At 42.1% G+C, this 12,469-nt stretch overlaps 3 protein-coding genes across 3 annotated transcripts; 1 reads left to right on the forward strand and 2 right to left on the reverse strand.

Moving 5' to 3' along the window:
• Window positions 1-490: 490 nt before the first annotated feature.
• LOC147194017 (solute carrier family 22 member 4-like) lies at window positions 491-4,643 on the reverse strand. The gene is made up of 11 exons (XM_086130969.1): window positions 4,395-4,643; window positions 3,514-3,696; window positions 3,284-3,387; window positions 3,038-3,192; window positions 2,693-2,864; window positions 2,374-2,506; window positions 1,737-1,831; window positions 1,446-1,660; window positions 1,098-1,280; window positions 879-1,014; window positions 491-703 (listed from the first exon to the last, which is right to left on the reverse strand). The coding sequence occupies exons 1-11, from the start codon at window positions 4,599-4,601 to the stop codon at window positions 634-636; spliced, it is 1,653 nt and encodes a 550-aa protein (XP_085987095.1). The 5' UTR covers window positions 4,602-4,643; the 3' UTR covers window positions 491-633.
• A 1,791-nt stretch (window positions 4,644-6,434) lies between these two features.
• alox5ap (arachidonate 5-lipoxygenase-activating protein) lies at window positions 6,435-8,874 on the forward strand. Its single transcript, XM_086131927.1, has 5 exons — window positions 6,435-6,568; window positions 6,638-6,704; window positions 7,744-7,814; window positions 8,342-8,423; window positions 8,615-8,874. The coding sequence occupies exons 1-5, from the start codon at window positions 6,499-6,501 to the stop codon at window positions 8,778-8,780; spliced, it is 456 nt and encodes a 151-aa protein (XP_085988053.1). The 5' UTR covers window positions 6,435-6,498; the 3' UTR covers window positions 8,781-8,874.
• medag (mesenteric estrogen dependent adipogenesis) lies at window positions 8,819-10,997 on the reverse strand. Its single transcript, XM_086131926.1, has 5 exons — window positions 10,730-10,997; window positions 10,169-10,272; window positions 9,811-9,929; window positions 9,585-9,737; window positions 8,819-9,053 (listed from the first exon to the last, which is right to left on the reverse strand). Exons 1-5 carry the CDS (start codon window positions 10,930-10,932, stop codon window positions 9,039-9,041), a joined length of 594 nt encoding a protein of 197 aa, XP_085988052.1. The 5' UTR covers window positions 10,933-10,997; the 3' UTR covers window positions 8,819-9,038.
• Window positions 10,998-12,469: the final 1,472 nt, after the last annotated feature.

A 12,469-nucleotide genomic window follows, 5' to 3' on the forward strand; every position in this document is an offset into this window, starting at 1 on the left:
GTGATGACTTAAACTACTTCCGTATTTGTCTTCAAAAATAAAACGTGAGCTTGAACGTGCTACTTCCGCGTTGCGTGTCAAAATAAAGGATAATCATCATTATCATCATCATAATCATCACCACCACCACCACTACCACTACTACGACTACTACGAATAATGATAATAATAATAATAATGTGTGTGTGTGTGTGTGTGTGCATCACAACAGACACGTTTGTGGAACTGATGCACGATATTTGAAAACGTATTTTTCAAATGTAATTTCAACAGAAGGCAGCAAAATATCAAGACTGACATTGGGGCCCCCAAATTTATTTCTTATTATAAAAAATTATTGTAATTTACAATGGGATGAAACAGCTGATTCATAAAATATATTTTAACACTGTTAAATGTGATGTACCTTAAATACAGTATAAACATTACTCTATTATGTTTTTATGACATAATATAGGTAGAAAAATCAGATGAAACAATTATTCTTCCATAAATATAGAAATAAAATAGACAAGTTGTCATCCAGTGCAAAATAGATGAATACCATCTCGAGTACATCCAAGTTATCATGATAACACACTACACAATGCAGTCCGTAATTTGTCGATAAAATCTACAGTGTGCAAACAGTCTTCACAGCCGGCTTTCGCAGACCTTTATTGGTTCGGAGGTTTTTTGTCCGCAGATATTTGGAAAGGTCACTCTGCAGAAATCCACATGTAGTTTTGTAAGAGGGAGATGGGGGGGGGGGGGGGGGAGAAGGATGAAGAAGAGCACAAGGAAGGGTTAAGTGTCACAGGGTAAATCAATATGTGTTGATTTGAACTGTGTCAGAAAGCAACTGATGCAAAATTTTAAAAAGAAATACAATATCACACCTTTGCCTCTTTTGCATATGTTGAAGAGTCTCTGGGAGCGGATGTCCAAAACTCTCCGGCAGGAAGAGTGTGGCCAGGATTGACAGCATGGCCAGAATGCCCAAGGTGATATAAGGCAGGTACTTGAAGAAGATGTCTGTGCGGTACCGACATAATAGTAGTGACAAAGTCATAGTCGAAACGTCAAAGTCAAACTGAAAGTTGAGAAACCACCCTCACTCAGCTCTATGATAAAGGGCGCGATGCAGCTTCCCGTTCGTGACACCATGAGGCAGAGCCCGGATGCCGTGTTCCTCAGGCTCGTTGGGTACAGCTCGGCCGTGAAGGCGAACAGCAGCGACGTTCCTCCCGTGGCGCCAAACTTACCCAGCATCTCCAAGGCCACGGCCACACTCAAGATGCCTGAGGTTGAAATATAATGACAACCGCCCAAGAAAGAATTGTGCCAGTGGAATTATGACACACACTAGATGCTGAAAGAGCACGACTGGTTTTGAACTACAGGGGATAGGGACCCTTGCTCAACTTGTAAGGGGCTCAAATCTTTCGCTTTGGTGTGCTGCTCACTCTGAGGCACCAGCTGGATGGAAAAGAGAGCCAGGCCCACAATGAGGAAGACGCCGAGTACGGCCATGCGCCGCGGCAGGTATCGTATGGCCAAACTGCAGCTCAGGTACGCCGGAACTTCCACCAAGGCAGATAGGAAGCAGCTGATGTACGGATCCGAGTGGAGCTGTGACGTGTTCAGGGACAGGCCGTAGTAGCAGATGCTCATGCTGAACCTGCAAACGTGACAGTTCGCCATCAACGCTTGGCTATACAGTAGTTGCGGTGCTTTCCTGTTGGGTGTGAACTCACCACACCCAGCAAAGGAGGCTGGTTGTCATGATAGTGCTTCTTTTCCTCAGCAGGTCTGAGACAGTGTAGCGCTCCACTGGCCTCTCCTCGCCCGCCTAAAACAAATTGAAGGCCTTCATTTTATCCGCTAGCTACTCACCACCTGCCGCTAGCATCTTTTGATCGAGTGAATTTTTTCTTGCTTTTTTTTTTTTTTTTTGTGTGTCATTGCCATTTATTTATTTATTTATTTATTTTTTAAGTCATTGTACGTAGTTTTCATATGATCACCAACCCGGAATATCTGGGACAGTTAGCTATTGGCAACTGCCACTACCGTTGACTAACCAAAGGTTTGTTTTGTTTCATTTTGTTTTGACATTGGCGTTTGTCAGATAAGGACTATATGCATTGAACTTTACGACGTCAGTTCGACATGCCGTAAAGAGCGGCTATCGGGTTACTATAGCAACCGACCTCGTTCATGTGAAGAGAACGTGTCTTAGTTACTGTTACACTGGCCTGCGCTGTTTCCGAGCGACCAGTAAAGAACCTCTGTTCAACCCAACTCTCTGAGTGGACATTTTCAATAACAGTACAGTGTTCTTATTCGCTGTCCTGCTTTGAGTATCTTCGTGGCAGCAAAAGTCAAACTTGCTTGCAACTTGGAATCGTCAAAGATCTTCTCCGGTGCAACCACTCGGTTCATCTTGGCGGCTTTTCTCACGATGGCCTCGGCTTCCGTCACTCGACCTTGAGACAGCAGCCACATGGGAGACTCTGGGAGTACCCTGTCACACCCAAACAAACACACACACACACACATCCATACAAGTACGCACACAGACACACATGTAAACACACAAATGAAAGATGAAAACAAATGAATGAATCAAAAAACAGAGAGATGACAATTCTACTTTAGTCCAACAGCACTCATACAGTATTTGTACTACATTACGAGTCCTTGTGCCTACCACCACAGGGGAATGCAGATGAGACCCGGCACGCCGATGGCCACCAGCAGCATTTCCCAAGTTCGAATGAAGTAGGCGAAGAGGGGTAGCGTCATGTAGCCCAAGGTGAAGCCCAGACACACACCCGTCGATGAGTAAACTACCCGAGCGTTGCCCGTGAGGATTTCTGTGCCTGTGCCAGCAAAAACAATTTGTTAGAATTTTGTATGGCCAAATCTTTTGGGCCTACAGGAGAAATTACTCCCCACAGCCCACCTCGCACCCCATTTGGATTATTCTTTATTTCCCCATATAGCGAACAAGCTTTTCAACAGTTTGTTCCCCCAACGCTGTAAAATAATATACCCATCACATAGCAGGACATGTAGTTGGAGACATTGCCAAGACCGTTGCAGAAGAGAAGAAAGCAGAACACCTCCCAAGATGGCGCAGCAATCTGGACCAGCGTGAACACGGCCTGAATGATTATGGTGGTGAACAACACCGGTTTACGGCCAAACCTGGAGGAAAATGAACCAAAACGCTCAGTCGCAAAGAGTTACCTTGTACATAGTTCCTTTGAATTCTAAATCCCCTGCTCTGTATGCCTACTTGTCAGAGATCACTCCGGAGATGAAGGACCCTCCCAGGACCCCCAGGAAGAAAATGGTGGTGGTTAAGGGTTGTTTCCAACGGTGGCCACACACCAAGTCGTACTGGAAATGCAATTGACAATGTCATTCCACCGATGCCCTTCAAAGACATCAACTGAGTATCACCCGCCAACCCTCCACACTTTAAAGATGTACACATCTACATGTGGAAAAAAAAAAAAAAGTGACCTGGGAGACCACGGTGGACTGATAGATCTCGGTGCTGTAGACCCAGCCGTCGACACAGTCCTCCTGTTGGACACTGCTCAGGTTGACGTCGCGGCCCGGCAGCAGCCCGCCGGCTGAGAGGTTGCGGAGCACGTCCAACCTGTAGCGGCGACAGCGGCTCGGCTGCAGCTCCCCGTCCACCACCTCCCAAAATACGGACATGAAAACCTGAATACGTTTCGCGTAAATGCTGAGACACGGGCATTCATGCGTTATGGCTAAGCATTCATTTTGTATGCGAAACAGAATCAGGGAAAAACATTGTGAAGTCAGGATTTATATGAACAGCAATGCAAAAGTTCATACAATCCAGCAGCTTCACTTTCTAGTGCGGATGCTAAGAAATCCACATTCGTTTGTGTAACCAAAGCATGTTCACATCAGGTAAGGTGGTATTTTGTTTGAATTCATTCAGTTTTTATGTGAATTCTGAGCAACACACATTTACATCTTAATATTGTGCATCGTAACATGGATATTGCTTCCTATTCTTTGTGTGAATCCTGAGATAAGCATTCATCAAACTTGCCATAACTGCCTGAAAGGAAGATTGCACGATTTATACAGGATACGGCGGGGTGATGGGTTACATTTAGCGCAAAAAAATCCCAACACATTTTTAACTCCGACCCTCACGAGGATACGTGATTCGTATAATGGATGGTTGGCATTTAAACAGGGAGGGGTGTGTAGACTTTTTCTATACACTGTACTCACTGAGAGGAAGATCCATCCATCCATCCATCCATCATCCGAGCTGCTTATCCTCCATTTTTACCCCAAGAAATACATATTTTTTCTCTCTCTTTGAACGCTGAGAGATAACCCGAGTAGTTGTGTACCTCCAGAGGTACTGCAGCCTGCTGCCACTCCAGACTGAGGTTAGCCTCGGGGATCCGGCATCGGTGCCGGGGGGTATCGGTGAGGAACACAAACGAGAAGGAACCCATCCCGTTGGGCAGGATAGTGAAGCAGAGCAAGAAAAAAACAATCAGCTGGAAGCGACCCCACGTTCCCAGAAAGGCCACACTGCTATCATAGTGCTGCATGTCCGTGGAACTTCTACGGGGGAAATATCCAAGCAACTTGTCGAGAACGTGTCGTACAACGAAAAATGTAAGGTGGTAATGATTACGAAAGACAACCAACCTCCAGAATGCCCCCCCCCCCACCCCGTCACATAGTACAGGTGAGGAGACTCATTTATTGGAAGCTCTGTTTAAAGTCCACAGAACGCAGGCTATTGTGATTCTTGTGTCAACTGGTGTCAGCGAAAAAAATACAGCTTCCCAGCTGTTTAAAACCATCACCTTGAAGCAACCCCACATTCACAGGAACTCCGCGCAGCTATTGAAATTTTTTTGAGCAAAAATGTACAAACGCAGAGCGATGGCAGTTACTTTTTTTTAGCGCTGTCACTGTTAAAACCCCTTAAAGTTAGGAGGGCCCCGTCAAGGGCTCTCCGTCATCTGTCAAAACAAATCGCTGATGCACGTCGTCATGTGTGAACATGTTATACATCTTTTAAAAGTTGAGTTTCTGGAGATTTGAATGGTACCCTACATGGTGCAATTGTCAAATCTGAACCGAAGCTTGGGGAGACTTAAGCTTTGATCCTGTAGTGTTTTCAAGTCCTAATCAACATTCTAAATCCATTTTCAAGGCAGATATTGTGAAAAGAAATTAGACGAACATAAGATTCGCCTTTTTTGTCTGTTTTCGAACATCCATAGTTCAGTGACAGGAGCACTTACACAGATTCTTCCTGTATGGGAGAAATATTCATAATAGTAACATTTTGAATAGTTCAAAAAGAGACCAAAACTATGCTGATACTCCAAATGGTTCAAGAATAGCTACAAATTTACTTTGGGCGCACCTTTCCAAAGGCATTTTTGGCAAAGTTGCCCTTGGTTTAAAGGGTTAATCAGTCAGGGGTACACTAGAGATGATTACAGGATCGATAACAAACCCCGCCCTCCCCTCGCACAGTGTTCCTTGATTGGTTCATGTGAGGGGACTCATTTAGTTATGGCACCATGCAAGTTTAAAGTCCACAGAACAAAGGGCTGTTGGGTCTATTTGATTGCCTGTGTCAGGAGTTGACAAAGATGGAATATTTTCAACATCTCAGTCATGAAGATGTATTGTACTTTCTGTACAGCATGAACAGACAAACATGAAACGGGAGGGGGGTGGAATCCACCTGCACTTGCGTTGTCCTTACACAAGACGGTGCTGTTTGACACCAGGTTTCTTTTGGCCCTCTCTGGGCTGTTGACGTATTACTGTATCATAACTAATTAACTAAATTAATAACATTTGAATAATAGCATTATTTCTTGTTTTTATTATGATGTTTTATGTAATTCACCATAATATTTCCTAATCAAATGAATGAATCTTAGTATTATTTACAATTTAATATATAGACTAAATGAAAATGCATGGATAAAAAAATATATAAATATCTATACACGCTAATAATTTATCATTAAAAAAGCAATTTTACACATGTGACACACATATCTTCATTTTTATTATTATTTTTTAAACTTCATCCTGAAATGATATGGCCCATCTGTCTCTTTGAATAATCCAGTGCGGCCCTTGAATACTAAAAGACTGATCCACCAAATTTGCTGACTTTGTTTTCCCCCTTTTAATCTCCATGAGTGGAAGAAAGAATTAACAACCATTCCATGGTGAAAAAAAAAGGTTTTAAAAGATTTATCTTGGTGTCCTTTTTTTCCAATGACAAAAAAATATGAATTGAACAGTTGTGTGCGTACACTTTTTATACTCACCGTCCGTCTATGACGCAAATGTAGACCTCATTTGTATAAAGGGGAAGCTCATCAGAGTAGCTCATCGCAGTGCAAGTGTCCTTTTGTCTCTCAACAGTCGTGCACGTCCCTTCTTTGTCCTTATCATCATCACATTGTGATGGAGTACAAGGTAGTGGAGAACATCTACCTGCTGGTGATCGTCACCCTGGTCAGCGTGCTACAGAATGGTGAGCGCCGCTTGACAATAAAACGGATTATTTCCTGATTTATTTCATTTAAAAAAAATCTTTTTCAAGCTTTCTTTGCCCTCAAAGTGGAGAAGGAGTGCAACGCACCTGCTTTCGAACGAGTATCCTGCGCAAAGTAAGCCCTGCTAAATTAGCATTTTACTCCAACTACATGTATTCAAGTAAGCTTTATATTTAGATTCAACTTTTTTGGACCCTTTGTGTCTAATTTAACATTTCAGACACTTAACAAGACTTCCTATTTCTTCGGCGGGAAACAGCTTGTGCCACTTCCTTTGGTGCAAGTGATCCAAATAGATGGCTAAACTCACTTTGGTGAAGGTGTAAAACCCCTTAAGTTTTATTTTGAAATGTATTCATTTGTTATTGAATATTTTAAGTAGATAATACGTGCATTATGCTAAAACCGATTTTGAGTATGAATTTAATTCAAATTTGATGGAAGCGTGGCCCAGCCACAATGCAAAAATAAATCAGGAAAAGCCTATCAAAACATCAGTAGTTTATTTTGTGTTCATCAGGGGCATATTAAACGGTGGAAGGCGTGTGTTGACTCCCATTTAATATTAATTTGAATGTGATGGATTAATTCTGAACACAACCACGTCCCAGATATAAGAGGGTGTGCATACTTGTGCAACCACATTATCTCATTCCATTTCTACCTTTTCAAAAAGATTTATTGAGTCGGACAGGTTAAAGGTCACATTAATGGTGAATAGAGTTTTCCAAGGTTTGACCTGACATTTGACCAAGGGTGTGTAGACTTTTCTATAGTCACCCTATAAATAACTGTGAGTTTTATTTTGCCGACTCCCAAGCTACAACCGGCGGGCCCCAGTTTGAGAAACACTAACTTCAAGTCCACGTTAAATAATTTCCTGTTGGTTGCATAACACGTTATCACTTTGATAGCGTCTCGATTGTCATGCTATTACTTTGCACACTCGTGGATGGGCATGTGAGGACACCTGATTCAGAAGAGGGTATGCAGTTTTTTTTTATGATGCTTCTACGCTTGTCAATATGACAACATGCGGAGATTGTGTGAAATAAAGCCATAACATGACAAAATGTGGAAACGGTGAAGCGCTGTCCAAACAATTGTATGCCAAGCTAATTCCCACCATTGCCTTTGTGTGACTTCACCACAGGCGGAACTGTATGGACGCCTATGCCACCTTCCTTGCACTCATGTGGTGCGCCGGCCTGTGCCTCAGCCAAGGTTAATCATTATCACGTGATATCACTAGCCTTTTGTGTTTCTGTGTGTTTATTTGTGCTTTTTATTCACGTGTGGGTGTGGGTGTGGGTGTGGGTGTGGGTGTACATGTGGGTAGTTGCATCTGTGCATTTGTGTGTGTGTGTGCGTGTGTATGTTTGTGCATGTGTGTCTGTGTGTGTGTGTCCAAATGTGTACCCACATCTGTGAGTGTGTGTGCATCTGTGTGTGTCTGCATTTGTTTAAAGGTGGCATAAAATATGATATATGCAAACATTTATGCATGACTCTCGCTACCGGGTGGGCCAACTCCATCGAAGGGACATATTAGAAAACAAGAAAATGGTACACGGCTGCCTTTGCAGTTTCTCTATCGAGCATGAAACTATGTTGGCATCATTTCTCATTTGAATAGATAGCCAACTCCAGGGTATGACGTAAAATCAATATCAACCGTCCTTACTGTTGATTATGTTATTGTTTTGACAACATTAAAATAACATTAATAATAATAATAATGTGTTTTCAAGCTCCAGCTGCATTCGCTGGCGTGGTGTACGTGTTGGTGCGACACAAATACTTTTTGGGCTACATGGGACAAAGCTCACAGAGGTAATTTTTTACCTTTCCAAAATTCCCACTGTCACCACAGTTTCATATTTTCCATAGAAATGATTCCTGTCGAAATGAAGACACATTTTCTGAATTTAACTTAAGACTTCAAAAATTTCACTTCATTCAAACTGTTGGTCTCATTGGAGAAACGGTTGTGGTCTTCCTGTTTTATTTACATTTTCATGAAGTACTCCGGGCTACCTGTTTGGCAAACGCATGTTGTTCTTCTTGATGCTGATGTCCGTGCTGGGAATTGTCAACTACCTGGTGGCGCGCTACTGCGGGAGCGACTACAATAAAGATATGCTGGAGACCCTCACCAAGGCCGCCTCCGCATTGCTGCTCATCCCATAGCGGCATTAGCACCAACAAAGATGGACCCCACCAACAAAACCTTTTTTTGCATTTATTTGAACATGCAATAAAAACAAGTATAAAAGTGTACAAATGCATCACATCTATTATACAGTACTATGATAACAGTAACAACAGCATAATGCAGGGTGCTGATCGAAAAAGCTACAAAGTTGTCAATCGGTTTCCCTCCTCGTGGATTCTCAGGAGGCGGCATCCAATCACATTTTTCCGCCAGAGTGAGCAAGGCGCCGCCACTCAGGACAGCTGCAACTGTCAGAGATGACACAAAATAGGATTAGAATCAGCAGTAGAATCATTTGTGTGTCTGCGAACCTCTTGGCATTTTACACTTTCTCGACACAAAATGGCATTCATTCATTAATCATACAATGCTCATCTCTCAGCATGCACATACTATTTCATACAAGAGATGCCTGTATTGATCTGTAATGCTTAACTCATTGAGTACCAGCCAATTTTGGACCAAGTCTGAAAAGACGTTTAAAAACCTCTTTGGGAGTGAATGAGTTAAGAATCTACAGCAGAAGGCGGTGAGAGTCCCTCAGAACAATTGTGTAAATAGTGCGAGCCGCAAACTAAAAACTGGAACGAGCATCTTGGTCATCTTTCCGGATTTACACAAAATGATGTTTCTTTGGCCTGCTGTGTCATTCCAAGCAGGGTCAGAATGGTAAAATGACTGAATGTTTGTCTCCGTATTCAAGCTAAATGTTTACGGGCACAATAGAATGAGTGCAATGCGTGTCTCTCAGTATTTAGTATCAGAAATGTGAGTCCAACCTTAAACTTCCTCTTGCTGAAACCCAGCCAGTGAGGGAAGTCAAAGAGTGCATCCGAGTGGTACTTTAACGTGAAGGAGGCGTCAAGCCACTGCGGTCTGGTTCCAGCTACGTTGCGGGTTGCCCACGTGTTCAATACGTCGGTCAGGTCCACCTAAGGGGCGCAGCGGAATCGAACATTAGCTTTGTAAAACAAGGACAATCATTCAGCATAGAGTTTGACTCACTTCCACTTCGTAGCTCTCACCCGCCACTGACGAGATGGCCCAGTCCAGACCCCGCTCCATGTGCCATCGGACCATCGGGTCAGCACCACGCAGGCACACGACGTAGTGCTTTACAACCTCTGCAGATATTGAACAATGTTTGTTAACGTATTACAGCATGCGTGTAACGCTCATCTTTCAACATTGGCACCTTTGTGTCATTGCACAAAAAAAAAAAAAATAATTGTTTCGGGTGGGTTGCACACGAGTCTTAGCATAGATGCTTGTTTCCAAGCATTTGCCCAATAGGAAAACAAATGATGTCTGAATGGACACTTGCATGCATGTAATGTTCATCTCTTAGCATTCGGGATAATACCTGCGCTTTCAGGCATACACGTGGCCACCAGCATATAAATGTTTTTGGACAGCAGGTTCCCCCGGAAGTTGCTGTACTGCCACAAGTCTGTCACTTTGATGATCCTGTTTAGTTGTTTGGAGGGGGAAAAAAATAACTTTTATTCTTATATGTTCAAGTCAATATTTCTCACTTTGTTGAAACACATTTTTCATGCTTATAAACATTAACACTATTGAAACACTGCTAAATTATTTTGATTTAAATGTCACTTCATTGAAACATGACTGGAATTATTATTTTAATCGTGTATGCGTTTATTGAAAAAAAAACAACTCTCGTTATTATTCTAACACTTATTTAACTACAACTTGTTGTCACTGAATTGAAACGCGACATTAATGGTTATATTTGCACGTAAACATTTCGCACTTTCTTGAAACACACCATGAATTCCGAATATTTAAACACTTCTCACTTTGTTGAAACGCGGCTTTAATTCCGGTATTTACATGCACACATTCGCCTTAATTGATTTATCCGAACAACATAAGAGCCCCCAAACCCTGCTTCCAAACAAACCTGCCCAGCGATCCGTGGAAGACTACGCGGCCCGCGGACGTGTCGCAGGGGTCGGCCAGCAGCAGGCTGCTGTCGGGGTCCCCGCGGATGACTGTGTGGAGTGGGGTGCTTTCCACCGAAGAGCCGTTTGGGGGTCGCAGGAGAAAGTGGTGAAGCTCCGTCACTGTGATCCTCTCCCGTTCGTTTGGTTGTTCTTTTCTCATCTTGACAATGTTGTGACGCCTCCAGCTCGGCGCCGTGCTTTTATAGCATCATAAAGTTAGCTGTGTGGAGAGCCTGTCATTTCCGGGCCTTTGACAAAATAAAAGAACAAACAAAAAGTGAATCGTGTGTTGATCGAAGAAAAATACAGTCGGCTTTCAAAATTGACGCGGCATTTAGTCTTTAAATTGATGGAAATGCCCTTGAAATCCATAAATTTGAAAGTCTTGTCCAGTAAAGTTTTGAAACAAAGAGGTCGTTTGAAATGTTAATTTTAACCTTTTGAAAATGTTCCGCTCCAAAAAGTGTTTAATTTGATTAAAGTGGCCTCAAAAAGTGTTTAATTTGATTAATCTGTCTTAAAAAATAACTTCGAGATTTGAATACAGTAAGGCTATATCAAAACAAGGCCTATCCTTAATCATGTGTCGATTTCAGAGACAGAGTGAAATCCTCGGAGCATACATGAGTATTGCAACTAATTTTCCAGATAGACTCATTCGACCAGCAAGTCACCAGATGTGACTTGATCTTGTTTAGTTTTTCATTTTGCAGAGTGACGACATTCTCTGCTGTGGCTCCACGTCTGTTTGCTCATACTGGCTCTGCTGGGGCGCCGACGTCTACTAGTCACTTGAAGCTCTTGTTTTACTGCCGTCTTTATCTATTTGCACGCCTTGCCCTCAACATTGGAAAATGAAAAACTTACCCTCGCTGCTGTGTACTTTCCCACTTGCTAAGAGTACTTTTCCTTTCCCTTAACTAATTGAGGAAAACTTTTTTTTTTGTTTCTGTGGTCCAAAGTGCTTGACTCATGTGCTCCAGATTACTGCAAGGCCTTGAGGTCGGTCATTGAGAGACGTTTTTGGGCCTCATTTTTGCAAGTTATTACAAGTATTCCTCGTAAAATTACATATCCCCCCCAACTTATGTTTTTTTTTCTTCTAAAATCACTTTTTGTCATAAAATGGCACATTTCTTCTCTTCATATATTTCAATATTTTTAAAAAACAACTTTTTTTCTCAGAAATCGCTGCATTTTCTTGTACATATTTTCTTCACAAATTCCACTTTTTTAAAATTACAAATTTGTCCTCATAAAATCATGTTTTTTGGTCCTCATACAGATTTTTCTCCTAAAATACAATCGTTCCTTTTTTTAATGACTGTAAAGTTAGTCGTAAAATTAAATGGTTTGGATTACACAACCTCTTTATGCGTCTGCACGCTTGCGATTAAGTAATGAAACAGAAATAAACCCTTACTATAATAACACACTTGGCCTTTGCACCCTGCAAACTATGCTGTGACTCAGGTGTGATAAGATGTCACGTTTATGAAGAGTACAAAAGAGTGTTGCAAACAGAGCACATTCCGTATTGATTAGCAAACAGATAGAGCTTAGTGTACCTATTTTTGTGGCCCATTACCGTGGAGTCATAAAGGGAACAACCCACAAAGCATTTCTGTTGGGAATATATTGTTCAAATTTTCATGTTAAAAGATTAGAATTTAATGTGTAAGTGTAGGTCACGGCTC

Source organism: Hippocampus guttulatus, chromosome 15, assembly GCF_054856545.1.
Source record: "Hippocampus guttulatus isolate MCC_2025c chromosome 15, RoL_Hgut_1.0, whole genome shotgun sequence".
Taxonomy (NCBI): Eukaryota; Metazoa; Chordata; class Actinopteri; order Syngnathiformes; family Syngnathidae; genus Hippocampus; species Hippocampus guttulatus.

Coding starts and splice junctions, on each gene's coding strand:
- LOC147194017 (XM_086130969.1), bottom strand. CDS start 4,601: ATGCAGCACTATGATAGCAGTGTGGCCTTTCTGGGAACGTGGGGTCGC. Junction 3,697..4,394: donor AGGCTGCAGTACCTCTGGAG/GTACACAACTAC, acceptor GTATTTTGGGAG/GTGGTGGACGGGGAGCTGCA. Junction 2,507..2,692: donor ATCTGCATTCCCCTGTGGTG/GTAGGCACAAGG, acceptor TGGGTGTGACAG/GGTACTCCCAGAGTCTCCCA.
- medag (XM_086131926.1), bottom strand. CDS start 10,932: ATGAGAAAAGAACAACCAAACGAACGGGAGAGGATCACAGTGACGGAG. Junction 9,930..10,168: donor GTGTATGCCTGAAAGCGCAG/GTATTATCCCGA, acceptor CAATATCTGCAG/AGGTTGTAAAGCACTACGTC. Junction 9,738..9,810: donor GTGAGAGCTACGAAGTGGAA/GTGAGTCAAACT, acceptor TGCGCCCCTTAG/GTGGACCTGACCGACGTATT.
- alox5ap (XM_086131927.1), top strand. CDS start 6,499: ATGGAGTACAAGGTAGTGGAGAACATCTACCTGCTGGTGATCGTCACC. Junction 6,705..7,743: donor GAACGAGTATCCTGCGCAAA/GTAAGCCCTGCT, acceptor ACTTCACCACAG/GCGGAACTGTATGGACGCCT. Junction 7,815..8,341: donor CGGCCTGTGCCTCAGCCAAG/GTTAATCATTAT, acceptor TGTGTTTTCAAG/CTCCAGCTGCATTCGCTGGC.